This window comes from Tauraco erythrolophus, chromosome 8 (assembly GCF_009769465.1).
Source record: "Tauraco erythrolophus isolate bTauEry1 chromosome 8, bTauEry1.pri, whole genome shotgun sequence".
Classification (NCBI taxonomy): Eukaryota; Metazoa; Chordata; class Aves; order Musophagiformes; family Musophagidae; genus Tauraco; species Tauraco erythrolophus.
Window position 1 is genome coordinate 15,339,387 of NC_141472.1, and position 22,466 is coordinate 15,361,852.

Below are 22,466 nucleotides of genomic sequence, written 5' to 3' on the forward strand. Positions count from 1 at the left end.
TGATGACAGCCTTTATGTTTCCTTCAGATACTGTACATTAAAACAAAAGATCTCAAAGGCCACCTTCATCTCAGTCCAAATCAGTGACTCTTGACACATCAGAAAATGAATCGAGAATTTTTCTGGTTTTTCAGGGAAAAATACACAGATATGTTCCATGGCAGAGGAAGCAGGGTCTGGTCTTTTCCGTTTTTCTTGTGTTGCAAAAGATGTATTGTACAACTAGAGAATTTACAAAGATCTTTAAAGTAAGACAGATTAAATAATACACCAAATCGCAATTTACAAACCAGAGCCCTGATTGTGATGATGTTTAACTATATGCTTAATACAAATTAACGTTAATCTTGGATTTTAAAGCACAGAAACATCTGCAAGGCTGGGGTTTATGTCTCCTACACACATGAAATATGCTGTCATCTTAATAACTATTGAAAAAATTTCCAAAACAACAGAAAAAAAATAAACAAAAACACTACAGTCATTTTTGCCATAAAATCACAGTTGTTAGAGCATCCATGGCCAAACATGAATCACTACGAAATATAATTTTAATTCAACTAAATATTTTTAAACAGATATTTAAGTATCTGTTTAAACAGACATTTGAACTCTAACACATTTAGATGGATGCTGCCTTAGGTTTATTTAAATATTTTACTGGAAGTTTAAAAAGAAAGTTTCAACTATAGTACATAAAAATGTGACCAACAGTATACTAAATTAAAACAAAAAAGAGCACTGAAACTCAAATTTAAGGTTGAAATTCTAGAACAACTCACTGCTATTTGCTTGTGTTATAGCTCTTCCATTCCCCCACTAAGGAACATGAAATTCACCTATAAATTTGCTCAATAAGATATTTAAAAAAAAAAATGGAAAAAAAAAAACCCCACAGACAAAACCAACAACCCAAACCTAAGCCTACATTTCCTTTGGAATTTGAGATTTCACTTTAGCCACCACCATTTTAACAGTGCCCTAGAGAGACATGTTTCCTTACCAGCATGGTCCGTTATTGCTTGATGAGAGCCCACAGTGACTTTCTGTCCAAAATAACTGCTTTGGACGTGGTTTCAGGAAATAAAGTCAATATAAAAACATGTACAATTATATTTCATTTCAAGAAAGCACTGAACTGATCTGAATTGTATCATACTGTATTTTCAATGCCACTCCATAGGCAAGTATATATTACGTGTTGCAGGAGGTGTGCATATACACAAACAGAAAACACATACACAGATTTCAGCCCAGATTAATGTATCTTTGTTTAATTTCTAGCATCACAACCGAGTCATTTTTTGCACTTTAGAATTATGTGGAAAAATTATAACAGGCACAATTAACTAATATAGCTTCTAATTTACCTTATTATAGTGCATTATTACGCACTGATAATACCATAAAAACAATATGATACTATTCAAGCTCATTTCTCTGATGTACAGGTGAAGTCTACTGAAGAGGACTCTTAAGTGCTTTTTAACTCAGATGCACAACTTCTGCAGCTTTACACAGTAGAACAGTGCAATACATTGTGTCCCCATATTCCAGGAACAAGGGCTGAGTTTACAGCAGTTGTACTTGTTTCACATTGGCTGGCCCTGCGCTTTCTGCAGCTCAAGCACTTCAACTGCTTTATCTACGACCTCCTTTTGTTCCCTTTCCTTTTCAATCTTGTCCCAGGTGCTGGCTACTAAAAAAAAAAAAAAAAAGTTCTTTTGGTAGCTAGCTCTCACCTGGTAGAACAAGACAGTTTCGAAGTAATGGTACAGCAGAAGTTCTCCTAGAGGGCTGGTTCACAGTGCTAGGGTGACCCCGATCTCCACTTACTTCCCATTTCCTGACTTTGGAAGAAGCTCTCTCTGGCTTCTTGGGAAAAGATTCTGATGTGACTTTCTGCCTCTTTTCAGGAATCCCTGTGACAACTGCTGAGTTCAGAAAGGTCCTTTTTGGTTTCCTTCTCACTTTTAATTTTTTAGTATCAGGCTTTTCTTTCTTAGGGTGCTTTCCCACTGTAGTTTTCCTTGTCTGGCACCTACGGATGGAGAAAGCAGAAGATTTCTGGGCATGAGGACTAAGTTTCCTTCTTTTCCCCTCTTTTTGCTGTTTTTTAGTTCTAGAAGTTTGTTTGCCTGCAGTCACTCTGTTTCCTCTCCTCCCAACAGTACGTTTGACAGACATGGGTCCTGCAGCCTTTCTGGACAAAAATGGTTCTTTACTAGTGCCTTCTTTTCTCTTCCATATTGCCTTTGGATTCTCCCTCTCTAACCTCTCACTCCTCATGGAGGTCAGAGAAGTTTTGGTTCCTCTACTGTTAAATGGAGCTGATTTACAATCGCCTTCTACCACAGATTGGTGGGAGTTCAAAGGTGAAATGATCAGGTGTTTAAAAGAGTTCTCAGAGTGACCAGACACCAGACAATCTGTTCTTTCTGTGGAAACGGAAGATCCATCTGTCTTTTGACCTGAGGCTGCATCATTCCCTTTACCTCGATCTGACAGGAAAGATGCTGAAGATGAACTACAGAAGTCTGACCAGTTGAGGGACTTTGACGGCGTGCTTTCTCTCCGTGTATCAGCAAGTTTCCTCGTGTTTGCATCAAAACTGAGACTCCTGAAAAGCTGTCGAACATGGGAGGGCTTTTTAGCCTTTTCTCCAACCGTACTCTTTGGAGGCGTTTTTAGAATTCGATTTGTTAGTGGGTCATAATACTTAAAAGAGCACTGTTTGTATTTATACTTTACAGAGTCCTTGCTATCTGTGGAGTTACGATTTTTCATCATTTTGGGAGTATCTATAGGTTTACCTTTACACTGTTTTATCTCTGGGCATGAAAGTACATACACCACTGTCTGAGGCTGCACAGGACTCATAATCTTGCTATAGGACTCAGGAAGTTTAAGAGCACATAGTCTAGTTTTCATGTTTGGAGTTTTTTCATTGTCCGGCCACATGATGCTTGCTTTCTGATCAGCTGGATCAGATTCCCTTTTAGACATTTTTCTTTTTGCTACAGGGTAGTTCAATAGACTTGTTTGGGTGCCATGGCTGACTTTAACCACCTGGCATCTTGAAGCCAAGCGCCATGTCCTTTTCCTAGGCATTTTAAGAATTTGTGGGTTGCATAGTGTATCTGAGGCTAAAGAGGGGTTATCAAAATCAGAGCCACCACTTAAAGCATCAATAAATTCTGGCAATGCTTTAACTGATGCACTTTCTGTTCTACTACCTTCAACGGTATCGTTCTTTTTACCATCCTTTCGCTTTTTTTTCTTCATTCTCTTCCCTGTACAGTTGGCTGAGGATTCACTGTCAAAGTAGCAGCGAAAACGACCTTCCCTGAAATCACGCACAAGTTTTTCAATTTTTATATCATCTTCATACATTATTTGAGACCAAGTCTTTCCCACAAAAGAAGGAGGCACATGAGGCAGAGCTGGAAGAACTGGTTCTTCAGTATGAGCTACAACATCCTGTTTGACTGCTTCTATTTTCTGTACTGACTCACTTTTTAAAACAGAAGAGAGCTGTGTTCCATAGTCTTTATCTTGCAAACTTATTTGGACCTCTTTTAAGAATTCTACATCTTTTATAGCTGCCTTGGGTAAGTCTATTCCTGCCTGAATAGGTGCATCACAGTCAAAACTCATTTCAGAACCCTCTAAATGAGTATGGTCCAGAAGTGATGAAAAAGTTAAACAGGGATTATTCTCTTCTTTGAAATAAATTTCTTCACATGTAGTTCCATGGCAGTATTTCAAAATAACATCTTCAATAGTTTCATCCACTGAACTTTCATCATCTCTGTTTTTCTTCACGTTTTTGCATCTTGCTAGTTGTGGGGATGACCCAAGATCTAGGGAGCTGCTGATACCCACAGTATCCCTGAGATGGTAATCAGACACCAAAGTTTCACCCTGAGTTCGTAAACCATCTCGTTTTGCGAGAGATTGACCTGAGGTAATACATAAAGAATTGCTGTGGCTGCAAATAGGATTCTGATGAGAAACTGAAGGGCTTTTTGGGTGAACCAGTGCTGGAGCAGGATTCCAGCATGGGTTCAATAACACATCACTATCGCATATCTCCATTCCTGTTTTATCACATCCACTTTGCAGAAACACATTTGATGCTGCTAAATTTCTAACATTTTTTCCTGGTTTAGGATTAACAGAAGAACTACGGACTAAAGGACTCACAGAAAAACGTTGAGGTATAGGGCTCGCAGCTGTAAACTGGCCTTCATGGCTATGCTTTGCAATTTGAGTATTTTTCAGGGTATTCCATTTCTCCTTGCTACAGATGCCCATAGACTGCTGGGATATTCTTGTAACATGTTCCTGCCCTCTTTCTAGTTTTTGAATAAACGTTTGCGTTACAGAAGTTTTCTTTGTGCCCTCATGAGACAGGCATGAAGCAGGAGAGCGTATTTCACCAATGGACTCCTGGTCTTTGCTGGAAATCTCCTTTCTGTCTCTGCTCCTCTTTTTCTCCACCTCTTCTGAGGACGGGCAAGCAATCCTAGCAGCCTCTGGAGTGACGGGGAGTGGCATGTCATCATAGGTTGGTCTAAAGAGGAGGGAAAAAACCCACCTTATATAAATACTGTACATATGCTTCAGTTTTTTCAAACATTAGTGGTTTGTTTTTTTTAAAAAAAGACTAATTACCTAGAGTGCATCACACCTAATGAACAAACTCAAGTTACCAGTTCTGCTACTTTAGAAGAGATATTTCATTTTAAAAAAGGGCAGAGGGGGAGGGAAGAACGTTCCACAAAGCTAAAGATAACAATTTAGGCATTAGTCGGTTACCCTCTTCATGCAACCACCCTTTAAGAATGGCTAAATATGTATTACAATCATTTTAGAAATAGAGTAAAGCAAGAAAAAGATATTTCCTTTGTTTGAAGATGTGAGCTTACAAAGAGGTTATTTCACTGGTAAAACTATCATTAATTAATATTGAGCTTTTGTAGAGAAATGGAACATTATAATATGGCACAGTACAAAAATACTACTAAGCATAAATGCCCCTTTCCCTACAAAACGTGGCTGCCTGATAGGAACTCTGCACATGTTGCCAAGGAATTCCATGCTTACTGTTTCTCACAGACATAACACAGCTTCTGACTCACTTCTATAAGCAGCCAAGTTACGATTGTTCAGTCTCACCGTGACAACAGCAGATTTTTATATATCCTGTAACTGGTAGTTCTGTCTTAGGACTGCCTCAAATACAAGCATTTGTCTTGCAGAACTAACAAAACAGACTGATATGGACTATTTCTCTCATGCAACACAGGAACCCACAAGGCTTCAATGTGTAACAGCTGGACAAATCCAATGAAAATATTTTTTAAAAAGTAAATATAACTGAAGAGAGAATATTAAGTTTCATTTGAAAGTTATAACCAGACCTTGCGAGACTCAAATAGATTCTTACGTTAATACCTAGTAGACAGACACGTACCTCTTATGGTGCATTCATCTGCTAACAGAAGTATTGTGAATAAATTTTATTGTACAGTGATTTCCTTGGTTATAAACCTTCAGTTTCCACATTTATTGGAAGTTAAAAATCAATCAGGAGCCAATAGAATTAGCAATGCTTAAGAGTCAACATGTGCAGAACTCCTTGAAGGACTCAGACATTAGTTATTAATAAAGCAAGCTGATACCAAGCAAACTTGCAGTATTTCTCACTAGCCACTTCACACTGAAAAGCAACCATAAGAGAACTTATCTGAATATAGCTATGCCTCAGCCTTTTACTGAGAGATGACAGAGAAAAGAAGAATTCTCATCTTGGAAGAACTGTTTCATAGTTGAAAAAAACGATAGGTTTGGCCAATGTTTGTTTTTTTTTTAAAAAAAATATATAAAACTGACATTTGAACTCTACAGAGTTAAAAAGATTTAGTCCAGGAAAGCATACTTCATAGGATCACCACCAAAACAAACCAACAAAACTCCCCAACACCCCCCGCAATAACTCATACTTGAAAGCACCTACTTCAAACCTCAGGATAGGGCTCAGGGACAGGGCTCGTGATCCACCATTAGATTTTGCTCTCTCTGAGTCACTAACAATTAACAAAACAGTTTTCCAGCCAGCTACATATTCATTTCATCACTGTTTAATCTCCAAACACATTTTCCTCTGCTTGCTTATAAACCCCACACAAGAATATGCCAAAAGCTGGGCTTTTGAGAGATAGCATGATGGATGCGGCATGACAGATGGCACCAAGATGGATGATTCTCCTCTATTCACAAGGTCTGTAATCCTGTCAAAGAAGGAAATTAGGGTCGCCTGATGCGATTTTTCGTGACTAAATCAGCAGTAACCATTACTCATCTCTTAACATTGTCTTCTAGATTCTTATGGAACAGTTTGGTTATTCGGATCTCAGGGAAATACTGTAATTTAAGCAAAGAAGTCTGTAAGCAGATCCTCTTCTCTGCCGCTACTGATAATTGACAATTGCTACATTTGTTTTTTCCCCAGTCCTTCTGAAACATCACACATTCTCGCTGGCCTCTCAAAAACAATTACTAACAGCTCCCAGGCTGCTTCACAAAGTGCTAAGTATCACGAGTGCTGAACACCCTGTTTACTGAGGTCATGTGAGGAGAACTACAGAGCCACTAACGGTCATAAACAAAACAACTTTTTTACGGAAAATAGCATGGAAATGAAAGTTATCAGAAAAACCCAGACCTACAAGGTATTTCTCAGTGCAGGGACTGAAGCACCATCCATCAAACAAACAAAAAAAAGCATTCCAAGGAAACATAAGTGCAGTCACATGGACATCCTGTAGATCAAAATCCCCTTCAATCATTGCAATTCATAACAAAAAATCACACTGGCTACATAACAGTGATAAAGCATTGCGTGCTATTCATAATGAAGTAAATTATATTTTACCTTGGCTATTGGCATATTATTCTTCATTCACTAAAGTGATGTGCATATCAAATATTGACTGTCAATACTTGATTTGAGCTAATGGTGCAAGTCGTATGAACACGCCCCCCAAGAAAAGATGTTTGTTGGTACAGACTCACTACCTATAGCTCTACAGGCAAAGTTGAGTCCAGGTTTTCCCTGAGTTCAAACACTAAATGCTGAAAAATTCATGTTGCAAAATTTTACCTTTATTTACTTTTCAGAAGTTAGAAGATAAAGGCCATTATGCCCTCTAATTTGTTATAATTCTACAGTGTTCAAAAGCGTGTAAAAGACACACATGTTACTGCATCTGTAAAAATAGTGCGGGGGCGGGGGTGGAGGGAGAGAGAGAGTGTGTGTGTGAAGTATATGTGAACGCATATACCCTTACATACCATAATGATACACAATTTAAGTGAAAGTAAGGAAACTAGAGTGATAGCTGTCACGGCTCATGCATACCGAAGCAAGAATCTTGCAGAAGACATGGCTGTCTTGGTCAAAGGAAACAACAAAACAAAAACTGACATAATTGAGATGCCAAATTATAGTTTTCCTCCTTATTGTAAAGGACTTTTAATTGATACCTGCCTCAGACCTTAGTTTTATTCCTGGTAATGCATATAGAATACAATCACAGGCTTAAAGTTTGAAGAAAAAAGTGCCACAACAAAACTTTCCTGTTGTAAGTAATTACAGTTACAAAAGACTCGAAGGTGGTAAATACACTGCTGGCGTTTAAAACATAACGAAGTTATAGGTGACAATATAAAAAGTTTCATAGCAACTAAGTGCTTAAATAACAATTAAAACAGAATAAAATAGCGAGAAGACTGTAAGATCTAGCAACCATCAAGGCTTCTCAAAGGAAAAGTTGCATCTCATTCATGCCTGGACCATGTGTTAGGCAGTGATAAAGGAGTAGATAAAGAAAAGATTTACTACTCTGATATGCAAAAGGCTTTCATTAAGGTCCCTGGAAGTCTATTAAAAAGCTAAATAATCATTAAGGCAGGGAAAAAAAAAACAATAAAAAAAAAAAAAACAAGAACTGGTTGCTAATACCAAATAGGAGGGTTGAACAATCACTCATCATCACAACAAAAGATCGGAAGCAGAATACCCTCTAGTTCAGGCTAAGTTTTATGACTTACTTGCCCATTTCAAAATTTTTGAAGAGTGAAGTATAAAAATCTTCAGATGACAAGGAAATGCTAAAAGGATCCTCTGAATAATTTAAATAAATGAACACAATAGGGATGTTCAGTCAAATTTTGATAAACAAGGGATAAAACTTAGAAAACACTTTGCATGACCCTAACAAGACACATCACTTCGTCGACAGCCGTATACAAACCCTCCCTGCTCAAGACATGTTATTTTAAAAGAAAATTAATAAAATTTTATGACATAACCGGCAATATTCCTTTGTGTACTCCAAACCCACATTTTCCTCAAAGGTGTATCATCTTTTAGAACACAGTGAAATTCTGGTTACCCAAGAAAACATGACAGAATTCATCAAAGTATAAGGGTTAGATAAGGGTTATAGGACTGACTAAGCAAAAAGAGAAACCTCATATAATGAAAAAAATTTTTTTAAATGGATTATTTTTATTATTACATGAATGCAATGTAATCAAACACATCAGGTGATCAAATAATGCCTGTCAGCTGAACTGCTGTGTGCATTCTTGTCCAACTAAGCTGAGATAAAGCACCTTTGTTAGAACTTCAAGATCTTACAGATCAGAACTAGACCTAAAGGCAAGGCCAAAGGCAGTAGAGATAATATTTTTAACTTTCTCACTTCAGAATTCTTCCACTTCTGCATGACACACCTGACATACGGATACCGCTGGAAGACTAAATACAGGACTAAATGGATTTTGGTATAGATAAACTATACCAAATTCCTAGGCTTCTAGCTCACTTAACAGCCTATATCCAATTTTTAAAAATTACTTACAAGCAAATGTCTCTGGGATGGAAGGAAGAGAACTACAGTTCTACACCATTAGGAACTTCTGACAGTTTTACTACAAATTACCCCCAAAAGCAGATTGTAGATTTACTCTCTTAAATGTTCAGTATTATTTCTTCACGTAAAAAACTTCTACATCAAAAGTTTGCAAGAAGGAATGATTTGTTGGTTTGTGGGGCTTTTACTGGGGGGAGGGGCAGAACACCAACATCCTTTGAAATTCAGCATAAGGCAAAGCTCTGATGAACTTTTTCCTTTTTCCACATCACTACTACATACACTGGTTCTGCAAAAAAAATCGAGTGTCACAAACATTTCTATAACCCTTTTAAATGACACTCTTAAGATCCCTTGTGTGAATTCAGCTAAACAGTAAAAACAGGTATTTAAGGACTGAGTGAAGGTATGCATCAATCCAAGTGCTTTTATGGAAGAAAGAAGAGAATCCAATTCTTACCTCAAATGTCAGTTAAGAAGGTAACAATTTTTTTCAGTTATTTTTCAGAGCAGGATCACAACATAAATCTATTCACACTTTCCTTTCTTTGCTTTTCTTCCTCCAAACTCTGTCTAGATTTGGGATTACTCCTCCTCCTTCTTCCCCCAACTTCATCTAGATTTTGTACATTATTTTTTTCACGTCATTCCTTCTTCCAACAACTTAGAGGAACATGGGTAGCTTGTTCTTTCTAGTTAGTAGGTTTCATTCACCAAAGGAATAAAGAGAGAGGGCTTTTTTTTCCTTTTTTTCCTGTTTCTTTAAAGTGAATCTTCTACTTTCTCTGTGGCAAAAAAATGTGGATGCTCTTAATGTAGAAGGATTAAAGTTATTTATTTGAGATGGAAGGACTAATTTCTTTATTTGTAGTGACGTGTACATGTCCTGGGCTCATTTGTCATAGACATGCCTATTAGCTTGTTCTGTCACATCCCTGATAATATCCATGCGACTGCCTTCAGCCAAAATACCTTCTACCTGCTTGTCAGATCTATAGCAGAGTTGCATATCAAGACACGCTGTACTGGGTTCGGACTGGGATTTCTGTCTGCCTTGCAGAACATACCAAATGAGGAATGAGATCTAATTGATTTCCCTTCATCTACAAAGAAAAACTTAAACACTGACCCTCTTACCACTCTTAAACACATAAATGATAAATAGAGCAAATACTTTTCAAAACTTGTGCATTAATGAATTGGCTAATTAATGTAATTCATGTAAGTATTAACTGAATGTGCGAACTGCAAGGATAATGAAAAAATAAACATATAAATATTCACCTGACATTATCCACAAACAACGAACAAAAATTATGAACTCTTTCAAAATATAAGATAAAATATACTGCTAAATATATAAAGCCCAGAATTATAATAATATACATAAAGCCCAAATTATAAGAATCTGTAAATGCACGTCAGACTGTACAGTCAGCCACTACACCCACTGACCCAAATATTCTTTCTTTTTTCAGGTCTTCACATTTAATTGGTATCAACAGCATTGTATCAAATCCTTAAGTAGTGAAGCAAAGTTTAAAAGTGCAGAGACAACACAAAAGCAATATATTTGGACAATATTTATATAAACATACTCCTTTCTGAACTGTCTTCAATGTGAAAGTTTCACCTCAAATGGGCAAAATTTACTGCTCAGCAGTGGAACAAAAATAAGAACTCATAATACATGCATCCTACCATCACATACTTAAGAAAATAAAATAAAAAAAAAACCACCACCACCACCAACAAAAAAAAAAAAAAAAAACAACCAAAAAAAAAAAAAAAAACCACCACAAAAAAACCCACAAGCCAGCTGTATTATACCTGTTGTCATGGTATCTGTGGGGATGATGCTGTAAAACATCTTGCAGGAAACGCTCCATCAAGCTACTGGTACCCATACGATTCCTACAATAAGTAGTAAAATGTCTGTGCTGGGAGCTGAAAACATGCTGGTGAAAGATAAAACAGATGTTTAATAGTAGTAGTAGTAGTTTAATACTACTGTTAACCCATTGGCCTGTTGCTAAAAATTACTTCCCAGATTAAATATTACACTGTTGCCCTGGTTAAACATTACACTGTTCCTATGAAGATATTTAAATAAAAAGAAAAATCTTCAGCCTTTTCTACTGTAAAGCCTTGATTCAATGAGATTTTTAAGCACACTTACACAAGTCTCAAATAACACTAAAATGTATTGAAACATGTTTCTGAGTTGGAACCTAAATTAGCAGCTCTGACAGCAGCCCACAAATCTTTTGTAACTAGTACAAATACTCTAAACATATATGTAAATGACTATTAAAATATTCTTGAACTCTGTATGAGTAAACATCCTATAATTCATTCAAATTAAGGAGAATTTTCATAAGCCTAGAAGATTAAATAGGCTCCTACTTACTAATTTTAAAAGTGTAAAAGACAGGAGACTGACAGAGTTAAAGAACCGAAAAGAAAATAGTTGGTCAAATGTCTTCAGCCTTGATATCTAACATATTAACCCTAATACTTTACAATATATACAGATCACAAGATTAAAGCCAGAGAAATAAACCTAATGGATGCAATGCACAGCAGTGTGCCACTTCAGAAAAGCAGACTGCAGTAGCCATACTACGTCACCAGCGTCTTTTTAACAGGTAACAGAGAAGAAGGGCCTCTTCTCAGTGCACACATTGTGCAATTCACAACAGATTATTTTTCATTCAGTATTGTTTGTTCAGTGTAGAGACTAATATTTCATAAGCTCATAAAGCCTATTGATACTCCTTACTATCTGTTGCTTAATTATGGAGAAGCCTTCTCACCTGTTCCAGATTACTGTAGTGTACATGGCAACAGTTGCAGTATCCTTGTCTATTTTGCACAGTGGATACTCCAGGACGAGGATGTTCTTGCCCTCTTGTGTGTAAACTGAAAGAATCAGGTAACATTACCAAGACACGTTGGCTTGTTTACTTCATGTTCTTAACATGGAAATTCTAAATATCTATCTTACTATAGAGCTGGAACAAACTTGCAAGATAAACATTTCTCTATCAGAATTGTAACAGCAAGTAGGACTACATATTTTAAGGTATTCCCAAGCAAATTTCACCGAAAAAAAATTTTCTTAAATGCAGAACAAAGGATAACAGGTTAAAGGCACAGTTAACATAAATGCTAATTTCAGTTGACTGAAATCTGAAGAGAATTGTCTCTCCAGAAAAAGGCAGAGTCATCTTTTAATTCTTCTGGATTTTAGTATTTTGAAATGAAAAAAAAAATAGACCTAAGACAAAGAAATCTTGAGACCCACACATTAGTTTTGGGCACTACAATGCGTCTTCCCCACAGTTTTTAATAATACGTGGGTATGAGATAAAAAGGACCTCCATCATACACTTGATCTATGTTGCATCACTGTCACTCATTACACGAAATAACACAGATAAGGTTGAAAAGCAGATTATTCTCGTTTTACTTTGTGTAGCAGTAAGCTAGATCTCAGTCGGATCATCACCTAACTTACCTGCTATTGCTGTCCTGTCGTAGAGAGCCTTCAATACCATGCCTTTCGATTCCTATAGAAAAAGAAAAGAATATCAAGGAGATGGAATAGAGTTTTACCTGCAATTAGTTACTTCCCTTACATTGCATTTGTCAAAACTACTATTTCAAAGGAAGATTAAAGGTTTAGTAAGTTCAAGAAAGCACGTAGAGAGATATCTTTTTGTCCTCAACGTTCCTCTAAGAAATTAACAAAATAAGCTTTACTTTTTCATGGTTGAGGTGAGCTGGAATTTTCTATTGATTTGTCTGGGATCAAGACTAGGCAATCTACATTTATACTGCTACATCCATGATCACTGAAATAAAACGTAGCATGTCTTAAACCACTTATTACAGGACAAGAAAATTACATCTATATGGAAACTCTGTGGATGATTCAGAAGTCATTTCTTCCACCTAAGTTCTGTAATGAAATTCAGGAAATCAAAGTATGCAATTGAAACGATTAATAAGCTAATGCTTCTACTGTTAATTATTACATTAAAAAACAACTGCAACAAAAACATCTACTTTAAACTTCTCACCTTGTGCTGAAGAAGCAGAAGCTTCGTCAGATGGTTTGAGTCTGTCAAACATCTGTAAGTAAAATACAAAATAACTGAGAATAAAAAAATTAAAACATCCTACAGTAAAGCCCATCCTCAAGCTCATCCTTCAGTCCAAGCTCCAAGCTGTCCAGACGCACTATATTGTTTCAGCTACAGACCAAGACTTGACTTAAATGAAGCTGCACTGTAAAAATAATTTTCTGATTTACTAGGTTACTCTAATATTATATTTAACAATCCATATTAGGTTTGATAGAAGGGGCTAATTTCTTGTATAATTAATGAAGGCAAATACTGTACTTATGAATACAGCTTAGAATCTGTTCGGTTATTAAGCAATAACCCTGTCAAATTAATTTAATTACTTTATTTCCTAAGTTGCCTTTACAATAAAGATGAAAAATAAAAACTGTACAAGACCTAGACCACATAAAATAATTATCCAGGCTGGAAAAGTAATCCTTATAGCTCAAAAGACCTGCAAACTAATATTGAATCCCACAATTTTTAATTAATATATGACTGCGGCAACATGGAGTTACATGCTTTTACATCCTTTAGGGTGCCCAAACGCAAAGGGCTTCTGAGTTTCACATGGTCCTTTTACATTACAGACTGCAAGCACAAAATCAGGTTTCTAGTACAAACCTTAGAGTCATCAACCTTCTTCATTCACCAAAGCTGACTCCAGACTAGCAAACAATAAATGTCGAACAGGAGGCCATTTGCAGTGCAGGACACTTATCTTTTCTCATCCCATCTGGCAACAATGAAGTTAAAGAGACTTTTAAAACATAGTTAATAATGCATGTTTTCCATGCCCTAAGGCATGTAGATTTTTCTGTACCACTTTGCAAACACATCAGTCGATAAAACGAATAAATCTCTTTTTGAAGTCTGCAGTACATCCTTCTTTTCTATTATTGAAGTTGTTCTGACAGTCTTTCCTACTTTAACCATTACTTCTGGAATAATTTTGTTCCTTCTTTCTTCCTCATAGTCCCTATGTATTAAATATTGTTGTCGTTTTGGATGCTAGCACTCGTAAAATTAAGTATACTTCTACAAAAACAGAAAACAAATTCCTCAATACTAACCAAATTGAAATGAATCTATTTTGAGCATCATTCATGAACCTGCTCAGAAAAACATTTTATTTTGCTTATGTTATATCAATTAGTTAGATATTGCAATAATACATTAATTGGAAATTTCACAGTAAGTTGGATGTTCAAAGCACTTTATAAACTAATCATTATGTACTCAATGAAGTATTAGCATTAGCATTACAGATAGGAAAACAGAAAGGCCACAATTTGCACAATCACTGTCACCCGTGTCACAGTGAAAGTACCACATCCTGTCTCAAAACTCAGGACTTATCAATTCTTAGATCTGCTCTTGGCTTAACATTCATGTAATTGTGGAATGACAAACTTCGAATTTCAAATCAACCACTTTTACTTTTTATCCTTTATAAACTGTTTTTACAAGATTCATTCCTTCCCTTTTCCTTTCCTGTTCTCACATATGTAGAAAAGATGCTCCTATATGAAGCTACATTCCATTAGGCTTGACAGATGTGTGGTTTCTTCTTTGCTTTCTTTAAGCTTGTTTTGCTCTTTCCCCAACTATGCACCACTCATTATAAAACAGCAGGACTGCTATAGCAGTTACGGTCAGAAGGAATACCTTAGTATTTCAACTCAAAAAAAAAAAAAAAACACACCAAAAAACAACAACAAACCCCCCCAACCAAAACACCAGACTTGTTCTCCTTCTCATAGAGTAACAATTCATGTAATAATATTAAAAACAAAAAACAAACAAACAAACAAACAGCAAGGAAAAACAAACAAACAAACAAAAAACCCACAACAACCCAGCTGTTCTTATAAACCCTCTCATCAGGCAACTGAGAGAAGCCTTCTTGATAGATCAACGGATCTGTCGCCCTGACCAGTGTCCTATACACTGCTGGGATCCAAAAGCGAGGGGAAAACTCACAAGACTATCTTTCACGAACGACGCTTTATGGAAAGTAACTTGTTCCACGTGCTCGAAGCCGACTCACTGACTTTTTAAGGTCTCACTCTCACTCCCTCTGTATCTTCTCAAGATACAGCTACAAACGCGGAGCGCCCTGAGCGCGCAGCACCCCCCGAGGCGGCTGCCCCGGGGGGCGGGCGGGCTGGCGGACCGCGGCGCCGCCGCCGGCAGGGGGCGCCCCGCCCGCACGGCCTCGCCCGCCGCCCCCGGCCCGCAGGCGCTCGCCGCCACAGACACCGAGCGAGTTTCCCTCGGAGGGGCCGGGCGGTGGCGGGAACCGCGGCGCGCCGGAGGACAACGGCCCCTTACTTCCTCCCTGCAAGGAGTAATTTCAACGGCGGTGCGCTACTGAGAGTCCGCTCATCGGGAAGTCCAATTCCCTAAGTCGCACCCCTAGGCCAACGCCTGCCTGTCGCTTCGTAACTGACAGGAAAACGTCAGAGGGAAATCTTTCGAAGATACTTCCGTACGAAGCCTACAGGAGAGGAAAACTTCTTCTCTTTATCTCAGTGTTCCATGAGAACACCAACGGACAGTACAAAGGAAAAATCTGAACTCGAACTACATACAGCTTGCTTAGCACCTGAAGTCACACCCAAATCACAGGCTAGTAACGTAAAGGAAATCTGCTACGTAGGTGCCTTATTTATGTTGCCAAGATCAGAGAGGTGGTGGAGTCTCCTTCTCTGGAGATGTTCAAAACCCGCCTGGACGCGTTCTTGTGTGATCTGATCTAGGTGGTCCTGCTCAGGCAGGGGGATTGGACTAGATGATCCTTTGAGGTCCCTTCCAATCCCTAACATTCTGTGATCTGGAAAGCCTAGCTGCAATCCTTACTTTATCGAAACAGAAGCTACAGCTATAAATCCTCAAAGGATTTCTCAGACGTCCACGCAAAGCCTGCAAAATTCTAGCTTAGTTAAGGTACTTCCAACTGTAAATATCTTAAACTGTTGGATTAAGAAAGTAAATTATATCTGGGCAAGCTTTAGCCTGAACAAATTTAACTACAACAAACACGAAAACAACTGGCTACATACAGAAACGTTTGATTTGGTAAATTTCTAACCGAACTAATTCAGCTGTCTGTAACAGCAACGCTTCTTTTTGGTTTTATCGAATTACTCTGTGCACAGCAGCCAGAGGATGAAAAGCCTCAGACAATCCCATTTAACATGAGAAAGCCATAAAGAGGTAACCAAAAGGCATGAAATGTACACACAGAAAAAAAAAAAATCAGTGGTGCAATGTGATAGCTTATAGAAGTGTCACAGGCATCAGAGAAACGCTCCAGACAGCGTCACTCTTGCACTGCAACAGGTAAGAAGGCCAGTCAAAACTGCTCCTCCACAAACACCGCACGAAAACCTCTCCTGCCGCTTCACCTGAGGTCTGTGCTGGGTGCCAATGGAAAACGAGGGGAAAACTCTCCCTTAAACACAGTCATCTGTCTTCCAGCAGCACCAGCGCAAACCAGGAGGCGGTAACTCATTTCAGGAACCGCTTCTGTCCCATCGCCACGCACCACCAGCTCGGGCTGCGCGTCCCGTCCCTGCCGCGCCACCACCGCGCCGAGCGGCGTGCCCACGGTTACCCCCTCGCCCCGTCTCACCTCGCAGCAGCCGCTGCCGCCCGGGGCGGAGCCGCAGGCTGCGGCCGAGGCCCGCCCCGTTCTGCGGGAGCCCCGCCGCGCCTCTGCCGACGAGCCTCGCCGCCGCGGAGGGGCCGCTGCCGACGCCCCGCGCAGCAGGTGCGCCGACCGGCGCGCAGGCCCCGCCCCGTCAGCCCATATCCCTCCGCTCCCAGCCGGCCCCCTCTGCCCCGCGCGGCACAGCGGCGCGCATTCCCGCCGCTCGGCTCCCGCCCCGGCGCCGTCTCACCTCCATCACTTCCCCGTGAGCTCTTCCGTGCCACGCGGGGGTCAAGGGACGCCATCCTCTGCTTCCTGCTCCGGGTCGGCGCGGTGGGGGCGGAGCGGGGCAGAGGGCTGAGCCGTGGGAGGGAGGGAGGGAGGGAGGAAAGAAAGAAGGGAGGGATCGCCTGTTTCCCGCCCAGGCCTGAGGAGCGGTGCTGCCGCCGCTCGCTCGCCGTCTGCGGGCATCGCGTTTCCTTCAGGGACTCTTATCTCCGCCCGCTCGGGCTCTTGCGAGCCCCTGACCCGGTGCAGCCATGTCTGCGCTGCGGCAGGCGAGCCCGTGCCGCCGGGAGAGCCGCCCCGCCGCCCTCGCGGGAACTCCCGCCGCTGCTCCCGGCGCCTTCGGCCCTGGGAAGGGCGGCCGCTGTCTCTGGCGGCGCCTGCCTGAGAAAAGCCAGAGGCTGCCCGGCGCAGCCGGCCGCTCTTTCATCCCGGGCGGTTTTCTTCCCTCGTACCTGTGTTAGCGCAGTTGGAAGGGAGCCGGAAAAGCCTTGGCTTCCTCAGCCGAGGCGCTGGAAACCCGACCCAACCAACCGGGGGGTTGCGTCTTTTTGGTCAGCTCTGATCGAGCCTTTTCTGGTTTGGGAGGTGGCGTCTTTGAGGAGCTTTATTTCAACAAGTGCGATAGTTATCTTTCTCCTTCAAAACGCATTTCGCACGCTTGAGAGCAGACAGACTCTAGGGTTTATACTTTTTTCATTTTCTGTCACTGAAAATAGCTTGCTTTTCATAGCGTACATTGCTTAGGTAGATTTAGTCAGAAAGTTAAAGGTCTTAGTTTGACTTGTTGATTAAGTTAATGCTAGATACGCTTTTATTTTTCTCAGAAATGAGTTTAAGAATATGACCTTAGTTCACATTATCTGTTGTTTTCGGTTGTTTTTTTTTTTTTTTGAACGTTTGTCTCATCTCCCGTGGGAAACCAGCTATTGCATCTTTCTCTCATGCTGAAGCAGCAGGATTTTTTGAAGTAATCCGGGCAGACCTAAAGATAAGCAACACCCTTATGTGTGAAGACAGGTGCAGATAACAGGGCTGGATTGTGCAGTGGGGGAAAGAAAGAAAATCCTGAATGCACCATAATATGGAAAATTTCAACCGAGGCTGCTGTGAAAAAATGCTGTTGTGTGATTATGAAAGCATAGCTTAGAAAAGTCCACCCACGCTAAGCAAGGAGTTGAACACAAATCTCAAATGGCAAAACAGGAGCAGAAGGCTTCTCTTTAGGAGGGGGCTAATGTTGAATTCTTTTGATGTGTGCATAGATATGAATATGGTTTTATTGCCAAAAAATAAGTACTTAATACGGAACTAAAGTTGCCTGGTGGTGTTTTGTTGCCTAGTATAATACAGAACTTGGCAAAACTGGAACTCATTAACAAAAAAAAAAAAGGAGGAGAATACAACTTAGTTGTTTAGTTAAGTATAGCATAATGTTTCTGCCTTTTAAGGCTAGCAGAATCCCCTAATCATTCTACACTCATTTTAGCTACATTTATTTTGTTGGAGATAACCGAATAAGATGATGGCTTAGTTGAGACATCTTGGCCATCATAAGATTTCAATACAAGTATATGTGGCGGAATCAATCACTTTGGCAACATGGGAAGGATTTTTTAATTCAGCGTTGGACAGATGAAAATTTAGTTTTAGATGGAACCTTATGGGTAGGAGTGGAGATTTGTAAGAAGCACTCATAAAATTTTGCAGATGTGGTGTTTCTGCAGAGAAGATTTACATGCATGAATGCTCAGGCATGTGCCCAAATTATTGCATGTCCACAGAGCTGCAGCTGTTTAAACGTGTACTCTGTTGGTGGCAAACACATCTTGAACCATGTTATCTTAGGCTAAAATAGTTTACCTTTATGATGGTTTATAGCAGGCTTAGTGAGTTAATGTGGCTCGGCTAACCCTTCATAACTTGTTGAAACAAAGTAAGCTCGGTTACATAGCTGAGGCACTCGTGTTTCTTTTCCAGAATGGCTTGTGTAAACCAGAAGTATTTCTTAGCAAAGAGGACGCTACAGAATGTGTCTTAGAATGCCATATAACTTGTCCTTGGAATGTTCCTGAATATTTTTGCAAGGATAGAATGTAATAGTCTATCTTTTGGACTGTTACACGAAGATAGCAGAACTTAGGCTTGTGTTGCCAAGTATTTCCTGGCTTTCAACTCTTTCTGTACTTATGAACTTGAAGTTAGACCTTGATTTAAGCTCAAGTAAGATACTGAGAGATGTCCCTTCCCCTCAGTCTCCTCCTGCCCCCTAGGAACCTACTTCTCACACATGTGCAGGAACACTGAAGCAGGGCTGACAAATTTTCTTTCCTCTTTTAAAGATTCCTCTCTCCCCTGGTCTAAGCATCAGAATTTTTTCTCTTTGCTGGTATCTATACTGATTTGTTCAGTTTCTATAAACTGTGCCATACACCTTCCACTGCTTTGCTTTCTACTTTTGATTTTATTTGCCATGTTTTTCCACTTCTGTTAGCCAAATATGTGTCAAGGTTATACCTATGAAAAACATTAAGAAAAATTGACAAAGGTGAACAACAGCTATTTTCCTAAAAAGAGTCTAAATTTATTCCAACAGTTGGCTTTAGATTGTAAAGAGAGAATGTGACAAAAGAAAAACAAGGTTGGTAAAACCAGCTGGCAGGAAACTCTTGACTAGATTTTTTGGTTTGTTGCATATGGTTTGTACATTCTAATTTTAAAAGCCTAATTTTTCCTTAAATTGTTGTTTTGGTAAAATTCTTCAAAGGATCTGAGCTAAGTGTTGACTGACTGACAGCAGTTGAGGGCTGGGATTTGAGCATGCAGAGAATATTTTTGACAAATGTCCACAAAGATGGATTCCTAGATCTAGCCTGGATTCTAACAAGTGCCACAACTTTCAAGGCAGTTGGAATACATCTGTAGATTTCAGAGCACTTCCAATTCTAAGTAAGCTTGGGAACAGAGGATCTTTTCAACTTTATAGCAGAATAGATGTTCCATAATGCCTGGCATTACATTAAAACCTTTAATTACTAAGAAGTGTAAAATTCTCTTAAAATAATTTTGTTGTCTTTGTCTCAACAATCTGATGCTGGCCACTGTCGAATATCAGATACCAGACTAAATGGAGCAATGGTCTGTTCTTCTATGGTATTCTGATTTTTTTCCCTTTAATACAAATTCAGTTACATTTAATAATAAGAGTTTTCAAAGTAAAATAAAATAATTTCTCATCTGTGTAAAAGGCAAGTATAATCTCTTCTCACAGTACAGCCTCTTGTTTTCTTTGGTCTGCTTTACTTAAACCGTTTGCTGTGCTTGACAGATTGCTATTGCACATTTATTTTCTCTATTATAAACATGAAAAATAAATGTTAAAAATAAATTGGTCTTTTATTTACCTTGTATGGCACTGGAATTAAATGCAAGCCAGAAAGAAAAACAAATTTTTATATATGTTTTCCTTTTTTTTTTTAATTATTATGGGCATTCTGCTCACTTTCTCATTATTTAAAACTGAACTTTCTTTTTTTGTTGCGTTGTACTCAAGGCTTTGTAACTTTTAAAATAAGAGATTTACCTGAGTTAACAATAAAAACATGCCCAATGTATGGGGTATTAGCTGAACCCCCAAACTTAAGAGACAGTCTAATTTAAAGGCTGTTCTTTTAATTTTTCATTCTCATGCCAGAACTACCTTCTTAAGATTAAAAAATTGCAACTTAAAATATCATTTTAACTGCTTAATCATTAAAAAAACCCAAAAAGCTTAGCAGTAGTGTTATAATTGAACTATGATTGGATAGGGACCAAAGAAGAAGTTTTAAATACCTTTTAAAAATGAGAGGGTTATAAAAAGCATTTCTGAAATATATAGACTAAGAATTTTCTCAAAAAAAACCCCTATTTTATTTTCATGTTATCAGGCCTTTCATATTTAAAAGGTTACTTGAAGTACTTAGCAGTTTGAATCTTTATGCATATCTTACTACAAGCAAATCCTCCCTAAGTCTTTTTTGTGACTATTATTTGAAGGCTGTGCTGCTGCTTTCATGGGCTTGTTTTCAGAGTTGTATGGTTTTTACGCGTCTTTCTTCACACAAAAATTACTCTTAATAATATATTTCTGTATACATGACTTTGGAGAACACAAAGATTTTTATTATAATAGTGCTGAGCAAAATTCTGAGATACACAGATCCCGCAGCATGCTGTTACTGCTGTTACAGCTGCTGTTGCTGTTCATTTGCTGGCAGGTCATCCAGAAGGAACAGCTGATGAGAGAACTAAATGTGTCCCTTTAAACAGTATGGCTACAGAATTTATCCAAATTCAGTGTTTTCAGAAAGTTTCTGCATGATGGGCTAATAATGTTTTTAATTACATTTAAAATCCATACCCTAACACAGCTGCAGTTGTTTTGAATCTGTCCATTAGCTTAAATTAACATGTTTTTAGGACTTTCTGTTCTAAAAGAAAATGCAAAGAAATTAAATCAGCGCTTGAGAGGTTTATATGCCATGCCTCTAACACTGCATGAATTTTTTGTTTACCAGACCAAGACTAACCACGCTGTACCTAAGACAGCATGAAGAAAATGTGGTCTCAGTGTCCAGACAACCCTCTTGTGTAGCACAGTAAAATTCGCTTGAGTTAAAGTAAAGGGCAAGCTCAGATCCAGGTCCTTCTTCCCATCTGTAACCTGAAAGAGCATTCTGCTTTCAGAGAAGATATCTTTCGTCACGAAGTTCTAAATAGTTTACTGTGACATTCACAGTCACTTCTGTTTTCTGTTAGTGATTGTTCAGCCACTTCACCTCTCTGAAATAACCGTGCATGGTTTTTTACAGAAGTGATGCAAGGAAAAGCAGTAGGTCAGGAAGTTGGCTGGGGGTGGCCTGTAGGTCACTGCTTATGAATTACAGGATATTCTTTGACCTTCGTGTTGTGCATGGAATTTTTTTAGCTTCAAAAATAACAGTCCCTTAGAATTTCTTAATTCTGTTTGCCATTGTTTCATATTTATTTTCAAAAATAACACCCTTTTAAAAATTTTCTGATTGATACAATCAGATCAACCTTTGAGAATTGGCAAAGTTTTCCAAGTATAATTGTTCATTACCAAATTACTTGGAAATATACAAGAATTTCTGACATTTACGTGCTGGAAAATGCAGTGGAAAGCCATAAAGTGCCTCCATTTCCCCATGCTGAAGTGAGCTCTACAACCTGAGAGCCTTCAGCTTTGAAGGGAAGAGAAAGACCAATAGTTTCTTTTATTAACCACAGTCAGATAAGATGACTGAAATACACGTGCTTGGAACAGAATTATTCTCATCTGCACAGCAAAATGTTTTGATTAGCATGTTTTAAACCATCCTTTTTATTATTATAGATAAGGTACAAAATGAATGTGGATTTTTTTTAATCAGATGCTAATGTGAG

At 38.8% G+C, this 22,466-nt stretch overlaps 1 protein-coding gene across 4 annotated transcripts; it reads right to left on the reverse strand.

Moving 5' to 3' along the window:
* Window positions 1–714: 714 nt before the first annotated feature.
* On the reverse strand, window positions 715–17,045 carry ZDBF2 (zinc finger DBF-type containing 2). Of its 4 annotated transcripts, XM_086615919.1 has the most exons (7): window positions 16,984–17,045; window positions 13,703–13,814; window positions 13,031–13,082; window positions 12,466–12,517; window positions 11,762–11,867; window positions 10,776–10,903; window positions 715–4,576 (listed from the first exon to the last, which is right to left on the reverse strand). In XM_086615919.1, the coding sequence occupies exons 2-7, from the start codon at window positions 13,724–13,726 to the stop codon at window positions 1,732–1,734; spliced, it is 3,207 nt and encodes a 1,068-aa protein (XP_086472045.1). In that variant the 5' UTR covers window positions 13,727–13,814; window positions 16,984–17,045; the 3' UTR covers window positions 715–1,731. The 4 variants fall into 4 exon arrangements, with proteins under 4 accessions (XP_086472045.1, XP_086472046.1, XP_086472044.1 ...); XM_086615920.1 differs by lacking the exon at window positions 16,984–17,045 and having other exon boundaries at window positions 10,776–10,859; window positions 13,703–13,735; XM_086615918.1 differs by lacking the exons at window positions 13,703–13,814; window positions 16,984–17,045 and having other exon boundaries at window positions 11,762–11,855; window positions 13,031–13,179.
* Window positions 17,046–22,466: the final 5,421 nt, after the last annotated feature.